Consider the following 17,685-nt stretch of genomic DNA (forward strand, 5'->3'; position numbering starts at 1 on the left):
TTTAGTTTTTTAAGGAACCTCCATACTGTTTTCCACAATGGCTGCACCAATTTACATTCCCACCAACAGTGTAGGAGGGTTCCCTTTTCCCCACACCCTCTCCAGCATTTATTATTTATAGACTTTTTTTTTTTTCGGTACGCGGGCCTCTCACTGTTGTGGCCTCTCCCGTTGCGGAGCACAGGCTCCGGACGCGCAGGCTCAGCGGCCATGGCTCACGGGCCCATCCGCTCCATGGCACATGGGATCCTCCCAGACCAGGGCACGAACCCGTGTCCCCTGCATCGGCAGGCGGACTCTCAACCACTGCGCCACCAGGGAAGCCCATTTATAGACTTTTTGATGATGGCCATTCTGACCAGTGTGAAGTAATACCTCATTGTAGTTTTAATTTGCATTTCTCTAATAGTGATGTTGAGCATCTTTTCATCTGCCTGTTGGCCATCTGTGTGTCTTCTTTGGAGAAATGTCTATTTAGATATTCTGTCCATTTTTTAAAAAATATTTATTTGTTTGGCTACATCAGGTCTTAGTTGCATCACATAGGATCTTCCTTGCACCGTGTGGGATCTTTCGTTGAGGCATGTGGGCTTCTTTCTAGTTGTGGTGCACAGGCTCAGTAGTTGCAGCATGCGGGCTGTCTGGTTGTGGCGCACAGGCTCTAGAATGTGCAGGCTTAGTTGCCCCACAGCATGTGAGATCTTAGTACCCCAACCAGGGATCGAACCCACATCCCCTGCACTGGAAGGCAGATTCTTAACCCCTGGGCCACCAGGGAAGTCCCTTCTGCCCCTTTTTTTTTTTTTTTTCTTTTTTGTTGCACTGGGTCTTAGTTGCAGCAGGCGGGCTCCTTAGTTGCGGCATGCGGACTCTTAGTTGCATCATGCATGTGATATCTAGTTCCCTGACCAGAGATCGAACCCTGGGCCCCCTGCGTTGGGAGCGTGGAGTCTTTTTTTTTTTTAATTTTTAAAAAAATTTATTTATTTTATTTATTTATTTTTGGCTGCATTGGGTCTTCGTTGCTGTGCATCGGCTTTCTCTAGTAGCGGTGAGTGGAGAGTATTCTTTGTTGTGGTGCGGGGGCTTCTCATTGCGGTGGCTTCTCTTGTTGCGGAGCATGGACTCTAGGCGTGCGGGCTTCAGTAGTTGTGGCACGCAGCCGGAGTGCAGAGTCTTAACCACTGCGCCACCAGGGAAGTCCCTGCCCATTTTCTAATTGGGTTGTTTTTTGTTGTTGTTATTGAGTTGTATGTTCTGTTTGTTCTGACTGGGTTATTTCCATTATTCTGTCTTCCAGATCACTTATTTTTGTGTCATTTAGTCAGCTGTTCATTGCTTCCAGATTGCTTTTTTTTTTTTAGAAGTTTTTTTAATTTTATTTACTTATTTATTTTGGGCTGCATTGGGTCTTTGTTTTGGTGCACGGGCTTCTCATTGTGGTGGCTTCTCTTGTTGCAGAGCACAGGCTCTAGGTGCGCGGGTCTCAGCAGCCGTGGCGCACAGGCCCAGTTGCTCCGTGGTATGTGGGATCTTCCCAGACCAGGGATCGAACCCGTGTCCCCTGCATTGGCAGGCGGATTCTTAACCACTGCACCACCAGGGAAGTCCCAGATTGCTTTTTATCTCAGCAATTGAATTATCTGTTTTTGACTAGTTCATTTTCATAGTTTCTAGATCTTTGTAACAGTGACCTGCATTTCTATTGATAATCTTTCTTAATTCAATTAGCATTTTTATTACCACCTTTGAACTCAGGATCTGCAGGGATGGGGCAACTACCAGTGCAAGGCTCTCTTCTCCCTGATTGTTGGCAGGCCAGCAAATGTGCACTCCTCCCAAGTAGAATCTATTCTTCTCCAGCCCTTCATACTGTCATAGTGGTTCTCCCAGCAGCCAACAGGGCTTTTCTCCTTTGCACAGACCCCCAGGACTGGGATGCCCAGATTGTTGCTTGACCTGCTTGTTCCCCAGGGTGAGAGTCTGCCCGTTCAGACCTTCTCTTCCTTCCAGATCCCTCCCAAGGTTTCAGATCCTGACCTGATGCTTTTTTTCTATCCTACTCCATTAAGTGGAGATCTCTCTTGTAGCTTTGGTTGTATAGGAGTTGTTCTGTCAGTTTCCAGCAGTTTTCCCTGAGAATTGTTCCACTTGTAGATGTGTTTTTGATGTGTTTGTTGGGGAGGGTGAGCTCCACGTCATGCTACTCTGCCATCTTCATCCCCCTCTCGGATTTTTCCTACTTTTTGACTATTACGAATAATGCTGCTTTAACATTGGTGTACAAGTTTTTGTGTGGACATATGTTTTCATTTCTAATATATGTAGGAATGAAATTGCTAGATCCCACGGTAGTTCTGTGTTTAACTTTTTGAAGCCTAAGTTGTTCTTGTCCTTTGTCGTTAACCTCTATCTATGTTTTTCCTCCATTAGGTACCAGAATTGTAACAGGGAGAATATCATCCATTAGTACTTGTTTGTATATTAAAAAATGAAAACTTTTATCTGAAACAGTGATTTTCAACCTTGGCCACACATTGGAAACCTGGAGAGTTTTAAAACTGACTGATGCCTGGCTCCCACCCGCAGAGATTCTTATTTAATTAGTGTGGTCTGCAGCCTTGGCCTCTAAATTTATAAAGGCTCGTCAGGTGATTATAACGTGTAACCAAGGCTGGGAATTACTGCTCTAAAATGTGCTTGAAGCATGGAGTTAGACTTGCAACTTGGAAAAGGCAGAAGGCAAGGTGTTGCAGCAAAGAAATTGGGACTTGAGAGGATGGTCATGTCCCAGCTCTCAGGTGAGTCGCTGGGAGGGCCACTGAATGTGGGTTCTTGGCTTGGCATAGGAAAGAATTCAAGAGCGCCATAGTAAAGTGAAATAAGGTTTATTCAGGGAGAGATACACACTCCGTAGACAGAGTGTGGGCCATCTCAGAAGGCGAGGGCCCCAAGATACGGGGTTGTCAATTTTTATAGGAGTGGGTAATTTCATAGGCTAATGAGTGAGAAGATTATTCCAGCTATTTTGGGGAAGGGGCAGGGATTTCCAGGAATTGGGCCACCACCCACTTTTTGGCCTTTTATGGTCAGCCTCGGAACTGTCATGGCACCTGTGGGTGTGTCATTTAGCTTGCTGATGTATTATGATGAGCATATACTGAGGCCCGAGGTCTAGTGGAAGTCGACTCTTCCGCCATCTTGGACCTAACCAGTTTATGTAACCAGTTTATGTTGTGTCCTCAGTGGCAATGCCATTCTTTTAAAGGTTGTGCCCAGCCCCCTTCCCGTCTCACAGGGACTTCATGTGTATACAGGTTGACCCTTGAACAAGGTGGGTTTAAACTGGGTGGATACACTTACACTCAGATTTTTTTTTTTTCCAATAAATACCTACTACAGTACTAACGTAACCCCTGCATTGTTAAAGGGTCAACTGTACTTTTCTTTGGGCAAAGCTGCTACAGATTTGAATGACTTGATAATGTGGTTCTCTACTCTCCATCTAATATGCATAACAGTAATTGAAAACACATGCTCTAGAGCAATGTTCCTGAGTTTCATCCTGGCTTTACTTGTAAGAGTTGCTTAACCTCACTGTTCCTTAGTTTGTACATCTGTAAAATGTGGGATTAAACAGTGTTTGCTAGGGTCGAATGTTTGTATGTCCTCCCCTCCAAAATTCATATGTTAAAATCGTAATGCTGGATGTGATGGTATTAGTAGGTAGAGCCTTTGGGCGGTGTTTAAACCATGAGGGTGGAACCCTCATTAATGGGATTAGTTTCTTATAAAAGAGATTCCGGAGAGCTCCTAGCCCCTCCCACCATGTGAGGGTGCTTTAAATCATAAAGAGGGCCCTTACAAGAACTTTTTAAATAGCCAGTCTGTGGTATTTTGTTATTGAAGCCTTAATGGACTAAGACAGTGTTGTAAGGATTAAATGAATGTGTGTGTGTATTTATATTTTTTTAATATTTCTTAGAATAGTGTCTTGCATGTATAATGCTTTATAAATATCAACTATTGTAGTTAGAGTCCTCTCAATCCCCTACCCACTATCTAGACTTTCAAAACGGTGAGTAAAGATTATTAAAAAGTTAGCTGCCATTTAAAATATTTTTTGTATATTTTTAAATTTTTTCATAATAAAAAGTTGAGAAAGTAGCATAATGACCCTCTATGTATTATTCACCCAGCTTCAGCAATCATGGCCATTCTTTGCATCCTCTATACTCCCACCCATTTCCCCACCTTTGTTGTTTGTTTGTTTTTTCACCACATAGCATATGGGATCTTAGCTCCCCGACCAGGGATCGGACCTGCTCCCCCTGCAGTGGAAGTGTGGAGTCTTAACCACTGGACCACCAGGGAAGTCCCAACTTCAAATTATTTTAAAGCAAATCCTACAGACTTTCATTTATTTATTAATTTACGTATTTATTTTTGGTTGTGCCAGGTCTTAGATGCGGCCAGCAGGCTCCTTAGTTGCAGCATGCGAACTTTAGTTGCGGCATGTATGTGGGATCTAGTTCCCTGACCAGGGATCAAACCTGGGACCCCTGCATTGGGAGCGCGGAGTCTTAACTGCTGCGCCAACTGGGAAGTCCCAGACTTTCATTTAAATGGCTTCTCATTTCATACATTTTCTTTGAATCCCTGACGGTGCTGAATGTCAGTAGAAAAGTTAGAGAACAAGAATACACTGGAGGTGAGGGGCTATGACAGAAGATTGACTGTACTCCAGGATGGAGCTGTTGTAAATTCTCAATTACAGCTACGTTCTCTGCTTCTTTATGGGATCCTCTTTTATCCACTTCTTAGTATTTTGCCATGAAAGTACTAAGAACTTATTCAGACTCAGTTAGAACCCACTCCTGCCACATCATGTGAAGTATGTTTCCCAGCCAAACCGTAGCAAGGGCCTTTTCTCTAAACAACTTTTAGCAGTTTAGAACAAATTTTTCCACTGTATTATTTCTATACTTTTATGGTTGGGGTGGGTGATCATCAATTAGTGGATAGAAATGTTTCCACAGATTTACACTTACTGTGAATATGTGCCAACTGGAAGATCTGTCTCAGGAAAGGCTAAGAATTGATATTATGCTTATGAATTAGGGTATAGAATTTATTCCTTGTCCTTGTTTTCTCCAATCTTATAAATCTCTTTTCTTGGTTGTCATAAACTATCATATTTTACAATAAAAATAAATGTATGAAATTTAAAAGTAGTACATTACAAACTATTTGGAAAATTGGAAAAAGAAGAAAAAGCACTCTTAATTCTACTATACCACAACAGCCATTGGTTATATTTTGATGATTCCCTTCCAGACTTTTTTCTACCCATATTTTAACCCTCCGGTAATTATAGCACATATTTGATTTTTTTTTTAAGTCTTCTTTGTTCAGTGTATAATATACTAACTTTCATAACCTAAGCCCTTTTGTGGTTTGTGTTTGCCGGCTTTAGCCAGAAAAAAAGAATCATTTAAGGGCAGTCTTTAATTTTTTAGACATGCAAATTTATATATATATTTGTCTAGCTAAGTATTTATCAACCGGAAACTTGGTTTAGTTCTCCATCTTGATGGATTTTTTTTTTTTTTGATAACAAGCAGTGAAGTTTAATTAACCAGTACTGAAAGGTGACCTTCATGGACCAGCATCACTTCCATGAGCTGATTGATTAAGTGGGAGAACCACAGGCCTCATGACTGGCATGAAAATAGTATAGCCTATACAGTATCGTCAACTTTAATATTCAAATTTAGTCTTCAGATGGAACAGTTAATTAGTAGCGATTATTTTCAGTTGCATTTACATTGATATCACTCATATTTAACATTGTTACTTTACTTTTGTTTTGCCTACTATTTCTGCTTCCCTAATGATATTGAAATAATGGCTAACACTTGAACATCAGCTATGCTTCAGGCACTGTGCTAAGCACTTTGTATGGATCATCTTTTTTAATCTTCACCAAAAAAGCCTTTGAAATAGATCTGTTATCTCTATCTTACAAATGCAGACACTGAACTTTAGTGGGGATAGGTAGCTTGCCCAGGGTCACACAACAAATACATTTTTGAGGCCAGAATTTGGATGCTGGAGCTCCCACTACTCACCACTGTGCTAGCCTGCTCTGAACAGAAGTTTCTACTTGTTGTAAATACATTAGTTACCATGAAAGTCTAATCAAAATATGCCAAAGAGAATTGTACATTTTATCAAACTGTTAAAGAGTACAGTAATAACTGTATGAGTGTAACTCATAGAGCAACTTACATTGTGATTAACTATGTTTTAAGAGAAGGAATAGGCAGGAAACTAATGGTAGAATATTTTAATGCAAAATCCTTGCCTTCCAGTATAAACTGAGTTAATACTTTATAAAATCATTCTTATATTGGTCTTTTCAGGAATCAGTGATTTAAAGTGCTATTTCTTCATTACTTCCTGAGTATCCCTCCATTTTTATCAATGAAGACATGTGGATCTCCTGTTGATTAAGTTCTGAGTCCTTTTTACTTTGTATTCCTTCTTCCCAGTAGTATTATTTTCATTTTCTAAATTAATGTAGGTATTTTTCAGGTTCTAAATTATTATAAAACAGATGAAAGCCATGATTACTCTGGTCTTTCTAGTTCTTCCTTCAGTTTAACCATCTTTGAGTCTGTGGAAGAGATAAGATTTCATGGTATTACTATAGAAAGTATCTGAAATTTTGAAATGAGCCATCAGGTAGAGTGCTTAGCCTATATTCTTATATTCAACAGTTCTCATATCTTATTAAGGGGTGGTACATCTAACAGTAAGACTATTTACCAGACCATGAGCTAGCCTTGGTTTCAGAGTTGATCCAGCCTTGAATAATAAATCTGCTCTTCACCCAGTCACCTTGGGCAAATTACTTACTTAAACTGAGCCTTAGTTTCCCCACCTATAAAGTGGTATAACAGACATAATGACATATATAAATAACTTAGATGGTTATATGATACATAGTACATGCTCAGTGAGCATTTCTTCCTCCCCTCTCCCCCCAAGGTTTATAATAGAAAAGAAATTAAGAAAGATAACTAGGAGTCTGCTAGTAAGCCCAAATGAACCATAGTAAGGGAAATAGGGTGTAAAGGCAATGAGAAAAATCTTGCATTTTCATCTCAAAGGCGCACATGTAGCGTAAGTTCCCAGGAGCATTGGGAAAATGACACAGATATTTAATCTATTGGGTTATACCTAAGAAAAGTGAGTTTAATGGGATCTTTGTGTCAAGTGATGTTTCATTTTTCCTTCCCCGCCCCTTCTCTAATTCTCTTTACTCTACCATTCTGGATAGCCTTTCCTGACTGCATGAGAAAAACTTCTGGAGATAATAAATACGAGTAAAGCTATATAGCTAGTTCTAGCTTGCACCCTGCCTGACATTTCTGAGCAGTTTAGTAAAGGCTAAAAGAGCCTAGGGAGTATTATTCTTTATCTCTCTTTGGCCTTCCCCTTACAATTCTGCTTTGTCTCACTTACTCCCATTTACTATAATAATGTGCTCAACATCCTCAAAAATCCAGAGTAGAGAAGTCTTAGGCAGCTCTGTCCTGATATCAGCATGCCAAACATGTGAGAACTTTACAGAAGTCTGTTTCTTGTTCGTGTGTCATCCGCTCAGGGAGGGAAAAAAAGAAGTACTAGGCAGCACTTTGAGTTCACTTAAAAGGTGTGTCCTAAAACATGGCACCACTGCTATGCCAGGAGTGACTCTTCACATCTGCTTCCCAGCTATATCTGCCTTTTTTTTTTTAATCTGCCTTTTTGATAGTTAAAGGCAAGGACTCTTGGAATCTTTAAGTTTGACAGAGGTCAGTTTTACATTCAAGCCTCTCTTTGAACCTACATGGAGTTTTGCTCATAGTTACTAGGAGAATAACAAATATTGACTTGTAATTGGCAAGAATCACTTCTAGGAGTAGAATTACAAAATTATACAGTTTGAGAGATCTGAGCTTCCTTACTCCCAAAATATCTTCCTACCCATAGTATACTATATCGGAAAACCTAATCGGGATGTCATTTCCAGATACTAACTGATTAGTGTGTATTGCTTTTCTTAACACTTTCTGCTCTGTGGGGCATTTAGGAGTTTCACGTGAGAGGGATAGATAACTTTGGAGCGGACCGCCTAGGAAGGACAGGCTTTGAAAGGAACCTTGTGTGGGAAAGCACGAGACTGCCTGGGCAGGCAGATGGGGATATTATGGGAAGGAAAAGCATACAAAAACGGTGGGAGGGTACAAAGGAACTTCCTTTTCTTTTTATAATTACAACTATGAAAGATTGACAGAAGAGAAACTGTAGCATAATCATATGTGTGATTAAAGCTAAAGTCTCATAAACAATTAGCAAGGTAATAAAGCATGTGGTTCTGTTTATGCTTATATCTAATGAATGATCAGTTCTTAATTTAAGAGAGGCCTTTATATCTTGATTATGTATCTTAGTATATGAACCTTTTGGCAGAGCCACAGTCCTACTATGATATACAAGCTATGAGATTAAATTTGCAACTTTTGGCAATTTAATAATTTTAATAACAGTAGTTTTATGAACATTAATGTCTTTAATCAAGGCTCAAAATCTTAATTAAATCCTGAAATGGTTAGCAATGACAGTAGAATTATAAACAAGGCTCTAAATGTAATGCCTTCCTGTCCTAGGAATGGGATATTGTCGCTTTTTGTTTAGATGGTTCTAATAAAAGTGTTGGTTAGCTACGGATGTGACTAAAAATATCTGTATGTGACCAGCAGGCCATTCTAAATCATACACATGTAATGGCAATTTTTTGTGGTTCTAGTGTTGATTTGAAGGCTTTGTGCTACTATTACATGTAGCTTTGTTTCTAAGATCCACTTAAATGAGCGTACATCTTGTTTTTCTACTTATTTGTTCATTCAGCACACATTTACTGGGGTACGAACTGTCAGATCCTGTTAGGTGTTAGAGGTACAAAGATATAATAAAATCCTTTCCCTCCAAGTGTTCAGTACTAAGAAGTTAACAAAGTTCCCTGCTCGTCAGTGAGTGTACTCCATGGCAGGATTTCTCAACCTGAGCACTTTGACATTTTGGGCCAGATAATTCTTGTTGTGGGACTGTCCCAAGGAGCATTATAGGAGGTTTAGCAGTATCCCTGGCCTCTACCAACCAGATGCCAGTAACATTACTCCTCCTTACCCCCCCCCAACTCCTGGCAATCAAAAAATTCTCCAGACATTGCCACATGTCCCCTGGGGATAAATCCAGAATGTGAACCACACTTTTATATGTGTCATTGAGAAAGGGCTATGGTAAAATTGGTTTTCAAATTTTTAATAACGAAGCTAGCAAATGTAATAAAAAGAAAACAACCTAGGTAAGTCACACAGTGCTTATTACTCCACATGACTGCTCAAAGAAGAATACTATACAACAGTGTATCGCTGTTAATATTAGAGGGCAGGACTCTTGGAATCTTCACCTATTAAAAGTTTTATGTTAAAAAAAAAAAAGTTTTATGTTGCAGTTTGAATGTCTGTGAGATCACTTCCCGAGTTACTATGAGTTACTAAGTTACTAAGTATAGAAGAATAATTGTACAGTTTCTTAGGGACTTCACTAAAATAACAGACCATACAGTAATTGGAAAGGGAGAGTCTACTCTTAATAAAAACTAGGTCTTTTCTGAGCTCTCTGTATCAGCATTATCCTTTTCTTGTTAAGAATGAAAGTATTTCATTTTTCCCAATGAGTAGCCTGGACAACTGGCACATTTTTAGAATGTTTCCTGTGCTTTGCAAGCACAGGACTTTGAATTTGTTACTTTACTAATGGAACACTACCTAACTTCAACTTCTTCACCTTATTGCTTTTCCATATTCAGACAATGTACCAAGAACATTGTACAACCAGGAATTCATTTTAATAGTTTCTTGAAGCTTGTCTTCTAGTAATGCCTTCCTTCTCAAAGTAGAAGGACCACTTTCCTATTAGAAACAGTGCTTCACTGGAAGTCCTGAAACCTGAGTTTTAGTTTCACCTCTGGTAATAACTAGCATTTAAGCATTTACTTACCATCTCTCAGCCTTAATTTCTTCACCTGAAATATAGATAGATAGGTAGATAGATAGACAGACAGACAGATAAATAGATAGGGATAAAGATAGGCTATTTTACTGTGTTTTCCAAGTATCCTAAATTCCATAAATATACACTCTTTGCTCAAACAAACTTGTTTTTTGTGTCCTTATTCTTACAGAATATCCACATTTCAGTTTCTCCACCTATCAAGTTTTAATTCATCATGGATAATCTGTCAGCAGAAGAAATTCAGCTGAGGGCTAACCAGGTTACTGATGAGGTAAAGGTTTTACTTGGAATAAGTAATAATTCTCTTTCAGTTTTTACAGTGGAAGGATGAGAGGACCTTCTTAGAAGACCATTTTGGCTTCTTCCTAGTCTCTTTATATCAAAGAATGCATTTGCTCTAGAGCGCCATTACTAGCTCCTTATTTTTTCAACTCATCAAAAAGCTAAATAAGTGAAAACAATTTGTATGTTTTTTTTGTTTTTTTTTTAGTCATTACTGAACAGTTACTTACAACAAAGATATTCTAGATTTGAGGAATTCTGACATTTAATTTTAACAGAATTTTCTAATATCTGCGTAATATACCTAGATTTCTGCTTACATTAAATTTTTTATAAATCCCATTAACTTCACCTTCCAAATTTTCTCTTAAGGACCATCTGGTAGGAAGAAAGTAACCAAAATTATAGTAATAAGCTTTCTTTTTTTGTTTTAAAGGGAGAGGTGGGTGGGCTGGCAATCTTTAAAAATAGAGTAGCATTATGAATATGGCCTGTGTTCAGATTTTGGGCGGGGGGGGAGGGGAATTGTTGTAGAATGCTGAAACTCTGTGTTTTTTCCTAGTCTCTGGAAAGTACAAGGAGAATCCTGGGTTTAGCCATTGAGGTAAGAAGGTGTTTAATCATCAAGTTAAGTATAGTAACTGTATAGAAGGGATTCTGATAGCACAGGCTGGAATAACTGTTAAGAATCAGAAGGGTATTGTATCAATAAGCTTTATTATTTGAAACCAGCAATTGCTGAAATTGTCAAACCATGCAGTAATGGGCCTTTTTGTTTTTCTAATTGATAGTATTGGAATATGACAAGGAAGACAATTCACCATGAGTCTGCGACTTATTTGGGGGGGTTAATATGTTAAAGTGTGTTGGTTTGGGGAGATTAGTTTCCTCTGTAGCTCTAGTCCTCTGAGAAACTTAAGTTTCTAATGATTCTCTCTTGCTGTTTTTCAGACTTTGTAGGTTCTGTTTCTGTTTTGTTTTTATTTTGCTGTGCTCTCAGCGTTTTTCCCTTCTTTTAGTCTCAGGATGCAGGAATCAAGACTATCACTACGCTGGATGAACAAGGGGGTGAGTTGCAGTCATTGGCAGAAATTCTTGATTTGATTTAGGATGCCAGAAAGCCTTTTCAAATCAGCTGTGTATAAAATTAATTAAGCCTTTGGGAGTACCTTCCCTTTGTAAGATAAGAGTGACATTTTACTTCTTTTCTGCTGATTTGAATTATATCATGTTTGTTGCCTATTTGAGGTGGGGGCCACAATACCCCATTGTATACCAAGTATTTATTATGTAGCAGGGCTTATTGTGTGTATTGGTCGTACATGAACTAGACATTATGATATTTTTGCATCATTTTCAGAAATCAAGTTAAGTCCTTAAATAGGTCAGATTCAGGCAGGCTTGGAAACATTCTGTTTGATTTGGCCCTGAGCAATCTGGTCTAGTTTTTATTAATCTTATGACAGCCTTCAGGTTTTGAGCCTATCCAATAATAGAAATGTGGGGGATCTGGTCTAGTCACAGTACACTTAATTTGGTTGCAGAAGTGATGTCTAAACCAATCCTCACATGCTCCTATTATACAAATTTCTTTAGAACAAATCTTTCCACAGTCAGAGGCCAGGTGCCGCAGGATCAGTATGTGAAAGACTATTTTCATTCTGGACAGTCTGTAATACCATCTGGCCCTGATACAGTCACTGTGATGGGTTATTGGTGGATTCAAGGTTAAAGTTTTTGCTGTTCCATCATAATGGCGTTTTCTGGTTGGCACCGTGAATGTAACACAAAATGTAACTTCCACAACTTATTCTTAGAACAACTAAAACGCGTAGAAGAAGGCATGGACCAAATAAACAAAGACATGAGAGAAGCAGAGAAGACTTTAACAGAACTAAACAAGTGCTGTGGCCTTTGTGTATGCCCCTGTAATAGGTGAGTTGATAAATCAAGACCTTTTTCAAATAAATCTAAAGTGAGAGCACACCCCTCCCCACCTCCCAATAAGTATGACAGGGCCTAAATAAGGAACTTTGTTAGATCAAGTGAAGCTGTTTCTCCTTCAGTCAGATCAAACTTTTTGTATAAATGGGCATGTTCACTGCAAACCATCACTTAAATTTGATCTATCTTTCGATCAAGTCCCAATTTCATTTTTTAATAATACAAGAAAAGGTTAGGAAATATACATCTGGGTAATACAGAGCAGGATAGAATTAGTGTCTTTTCCCTTCAAATAAGGAGAATTAACAAAATATATGTTCTGTGGTAGGCACATGAGGGATGGTCAAGGGAATAAAGGACTTGGATCCTGGCTTCAAAAGACTTACCAGGTGGTTGGCTATATGAGAGAGAATAGCAAAAAGTAAGAACTATCTAAATCTAGGGCTAGATCATGTGATATCAACTGAGGCTAAAGGTATAGAACTGATAAAGGTTGGTTTGGAGACCATCTTATAGGAGAGATAGGACTTGAGTTGGGCTCTGAATGACTAGAAAGATCTGGATGGACATGAAAGAAGTGGGAAGACATTTCCTGTGGAAGATTTAATTTAAATAAAGATTACAGAGGAGCTTGACTTAACTGTACTACATGATTCACATAGATGAGAAGTGGAAAATAATACATAAGTAGGCAATAGAGGAACTCTGAATGCCAGCCTAAGGGGTTGATTGATTGGAGTGGAGTATATAACCGCACACCAAGAAACTAGTTAGGAACCTTTTGTAAACTAGGCCTGTGGGGTATAACTTTATCATCAAGATTAGAGAGAAAAATGTAAGTCAAAAAACTTCACGTTAAATCAACTGATTATATATCAAACATGAAGAAGGAAACATTAAAGAAGACTCTGAAGATTTGAGGCCTCTAGTAAACTAGGAGATGAAAAGTCTTCAAATTATTTGTGTATAGTGTATGAGATTATACTTGACAGAAAGGAATTCATTCTTTTTAGTGACTTTATTATTAATATTTAAATTCTCTACTTAATCTTGGATAATACAAACTCCATGGTGTTGACAAAAGTACATGTATTCAGACAAAGATGAGGAGTCATTAACAAAGCAACTTTGAACTTTACCTTTGGCTGAAATGACGTTGTCTGGAGATTGAGTGACTATCCTTTCTGCTGAGAGTATTCATTTTTAAAGAGCTTTGTAAGCATTACTGCTTCCATCCAGTTGTCTCAGCTGGTGTGGTAAACCAAAAATGAGATACGAAGGTTTACAGACTCTCAGCATTTGTTTACTCCTCAAAGGAGTTAGAAATAGAGGAGGTTTTGCTCTGTCATGCTTTCAGATAAGTGTTTCATGTGACAGCATTCTCTGTGCCATTTCTACTGGAGAAAATAGAGTTAAATTACTTGTTGGTCAACTTTAGTGTTTGTTTTGGGCATAAGAAGCTAAGAAAGACAAGTCTGTTGACCTGTTTAGACCTTGGTTGACTCTCCAAAAGTGCATATTTTAATAACTATGACCTGCGAATCAGGGTTTAGCAGATTACTTTCAGCAAACAAGTTAGAAATGCACAGATTTTTTTTAATCTAAACTCTTTTTTTAACTATGTTTTGCAAACTTACTTGCACTTTTCTCCTATGTTCTATGTACCCTCTTGGAAGAGTTCAGGGGAAAAAGTAAATGAACTTCATTGAGATACATATTAAGAGAAGAGCAAGGAAGAGGAAGTCCTCCCTAGAACCTGGAGCAAATTATCTCTGATGAGTAGGAAGAGCAGGGAATAAGGTGGTCTGATATCATAAAAAGTGGGAAATGGAGCTACATAAGTATTAATTTTATTTTTCTTTGTGTACCCAGACAAGCATAGGCAGGATTTTCTTGGACAGCCTGAGAGAGAAGGTAGAGTATGGTCCTGAAGCAGTCCGTCATCAGCCTCTAACCTCAGCAGAGCCCTTTCCTAGTGGGTCAGGAGAAGAAAGCACTTCATAACAGTTGGAATCAAGGGGCTCCTATAACAGAACACTTGTTCTCTGAAGAGGAGAGAGTAGTGTTTCACTTTAAATATTCCGATTTTAATTGCCTCCCTTCCATCCATCTCTCCTTTACACCATTGAGTCCTTGCCCTCTATGGTATCTCTTGTCCTCTGCTTTATCTATTTTCACTCCTGCCAGGGGCATGATCTTTCTAAGCTTAATCTGCTAATCTGTGTTTCAGTTAGGCTTATCATATAAATAGCCATAACATGAGCTTCTCAAAGGCAGAGACAGTATCTTAGTCTTCTGTATAAAGCTAGTACTAATTCTGGTACTAGTAATAACAACTCAGGTCCACAGTCTCCTATCTGCCATTTAGAAATCTAAAAAACTCTGAGAGCCAAAGGTTTGTTTTTTTTCGGAATGTAGTGCCACAACTTATTAATTAGGCTACGAGATGTAACCTGAACTGGAGCTATTTAATAGTCTTTATTACACTTAGCATAAATGTTAATCTGTTTCACTGCAGAAATATTGACGTATGTGATTGTGTGGTACTGCTCAAAATGTCTCACATCCAAACAAAGAGTTGTGAGCCTGTATATTAATTTAGGCTCTTACTATCCTGAGCACTTTAAATTTAATCCTTACAATACCCTTAATATGAGATAGTTCCTCTTATTATCACCATTTTACATATGGGGAAACAGAGGCATAAGGAGGCTACACTAACAAGTGGAAGAGCTGAGATTCAAAACCAGGCAGAGCCCTAGTTTTTAACTGTATGCTACATTGCTTGACTGGCAAGAAAAGAATGAACCTTTTTGTTGTTGCTTTTGTTAGATGCATTACTATATAGAAAATGTCTTGAGTAGATTTGTTCTTTGAGATTTCTTTTTTTAGTAGTATTCATTAAAGCCATATCAGCAGATCTTTTTCTAATAAGACATGGAAATAGCTTCACTTAACAGAACCCTATATTAGAAGTGAATTTTAATTTTAGCTAATTCTTTTTAAAGGACTACTAGAATTTGAAAACAGACTACCAGGATTAAACTTTAAAATTGTGAATAAATGTCATTCTTTTAGCTTGCTACTATTTGAATCCTAAAAGCAAAATAGAACAGATCCTTATTAAAAATCCTATATCTTTGTCAGTAAGTTTGGGGTTTTTTGTTTTGTTTTGTTTTGTTGTTTTGGCCGCGTCACACTGCTTGCGGGATCTTAGTTCCCTACCAGAGATCGAACCCAGGCCCCTGGCAGTGAAAGCACCCGAGTCCTAACCACTGGACCTCAAGGGAAGTCCCTTTGTCAGTAACTTTGATAAGTTGTAATTCTAATTAACGAGTTTAAAAAGAGGCAGGTTTAAAATGGGAAGTCTCAGAATAGTAAACTGCCTGATGTCCCACTTTAACCATTGTCAGACAAAGTATTCCTCTGTCTTAACCTGCCTCTCTTCATTCTGTGCTTAAAATGTCAAACATATTGGCACATAGTTTGAAGATAGGTTGGTATTTCTGGACCACTTGCTAGAGAAGTTGAAAATTGGTACTACAGGTTTTATCCTATTGAATCTTATGTCATATTAAAATGTAAATATTCAACTCTGATTAGTTAAAATAAATATTGAATTACTGTATTTTAGTCAACATTTGAGTGCTTCCTCCATCCTACTCACTGGAGATACAAAGTATTTGCCTTCTCTTCATGTTAATTTTCTAATTTTAGGACAGAATATCATCATTCAGACATTCTTAGGAAAAACGAAGTATGCTCTGGTTTAAATAGTTTTCATGTTTTTCTTTTTATCTAGATTCTCAGATGTTGGTTGTTTCTATGAAACCAGGCAGGAATTTAAATGCATTATGCTTTGAAAACTAAACCTGTTTCTGTTCTGTTTGATTGGCATTCACTGTTTTCTGCATTTCATTCTCTCACCTAATCTCTTCCTTTCTAATATGCTTACTAAAAATGAAGATTTAACATCAGAAGCTGAGCTCAGTAACTGATCAAAGGGAACTTTAAGATGCAGTCTTGTGGCGCAATTTGGGCTGTTAACCTGCTATCTAAAGGTGATGCTTCAAATGGCTTTTCTGTGCATGTGCATGGATTTTGTGAATGGTAGAGACTCTTAAAAGCTGTGCTGTGGTGTGTAATGTAAAGTGAATTTGTTCTTGATGAGTGCTGTCTGCCAGAAGATGGATTGACGAAAGGATCTTAATTTATAATACCACCCTTTGACTAATGGCTCTGATACTAAGTTTTTGCTTAAAAAACACTTAAGATTATAAAAGTAAAAACACCCCTAAAGTTTCCTAAGAAGTTTTAAATAGGTTGATCTTTGTAGAGAATTGCTGCATTCTAGTTCTGATCAAAGGGAAGGGAATTCAGGCTAAATACATAGACTTTGATTTCAGCTTCCTTTCTTCTGTTAAGTTTTCCTACTCCTTCCTGGTTCCAGAATCAATATTTCCTCTCTTGAAGTATTGCTTCTAATGATTTTGGATTCCCCATGATTTAGGCCACTACCAAATTGAGGAATTAACTGCCAATGTAAGTCATCTTAAATGCCATTTGGAACAAGGTGGGATATAAATTTTAAATGTTGCCATATCTAGTTACCTCCTTTTTTTAAATAAGGGTTTACCCTCTTTATATATATTATCATTTGTTCCATAATACCTATTATGTCATGTGTTAGCTTGCTGTGGTTTCGTACTGAACTAATGCAGAGCTAACTAATCTTAATTTTTTTATGGAAGTTAACCCTCTAGTCAGCCTACTGTTTATTATAATGTTTGACTCCTAAATTTTGGATCTTTATTGGGACTATGAATACCATTGTTAAATGTTAGAAAATTGTTTGATTTGTACCCTTTGTTTCTTGCCCTTCTTTTTCTTCTTTCCTATAACCTGATCACCTCTCTCCCCCGCCCTGCCCCCCAGCTTGGGCTTTCTTTTTGCTATTTTATTCAGTTAGTACTAATGTTGACAACCAAAACTCAAAAAAGAAATTGTTAAAGTTACTGTGTTCATATCCTGATACTTGTTTTCTATATTTATAGCAGCTTCTTAAGGGATATTTCAAATTCTTATTTCAAACATGCCATTTTTTTTTTTTTTTTTTGCGGTACGCGGGCCTCTCACTGTTGTGGCCTCGCCCGTTGCGGAGCACAGGCTCCGGACGCGCAGACTCAGCGGCCATGGCTCACGGGCCCAGCCGCTCCGCGGCATGTGGGATCTTCCCGGACCGGGGCACGAACCCGTGTCCCCTGCATCGGCAAGCGGACTCCCAACCACTGCGCCACCAGGGAAGCCCAAACATGCCATTTTTGAATGTGA

General features: G+C 38.3%; 1 protein-coding gene across 5 annotated transcripts in view; it reads left to right on the forward strand.

The window, feature by feature from the left end:
• SNAP23 (synaptosome associated protein 23) overlaps window positions 1-17,685 on the forward strand; it is a 35,630-nt gene that overhangs the window by 10,098 nt on the left and 7,847 nt on the right. For 3 of the 5 annotated variants that reach the window (XM_082649695.1, XM_082649696.1, XM_082649698.1), the window contains 5 exons: window positions 10,298-10,399; window positions 10,973-11,014; window positions 11,430-11,478; window positions 12,228-12,345; window positions 16,157-16,189. In XM_082649695.1, the coding sequence (XP_082505821.1) occupies window positions 10,343-10,399; window positions 10,973-11,014; window positions 11,430-11,478; window positions 12,228-12,345; window positions 16,157-16,189 (299 nt within the window). In that variant the 5' untranslated portion in view covers window positions 10,298-10,342. Of the gene's footprint in view, window positions 1-2,550; window positions 2,802-10,297; window positions 10,400-10,972; window positions 11,015-11,429; window positions 11,479-12,227; window positions 12,346-16,156; window positions 16,190-17,685 lie in introns of those variants that run through there. The other 2 variants (XM_082649697.1, XM_082649699.1) reach the window with 2 other exon arrangements.

Source organism: Grampus griseus (genome assembly GCF_964374135.1).
Source record: "Grampus griseus genome assembly, chromosome: 2".
Lineage (NCBI taxonomy): Eukaryota > Metazoa > Chordata > Mammalia > Artiodactyla > Delphinidae > Grampus > Grampus griseus.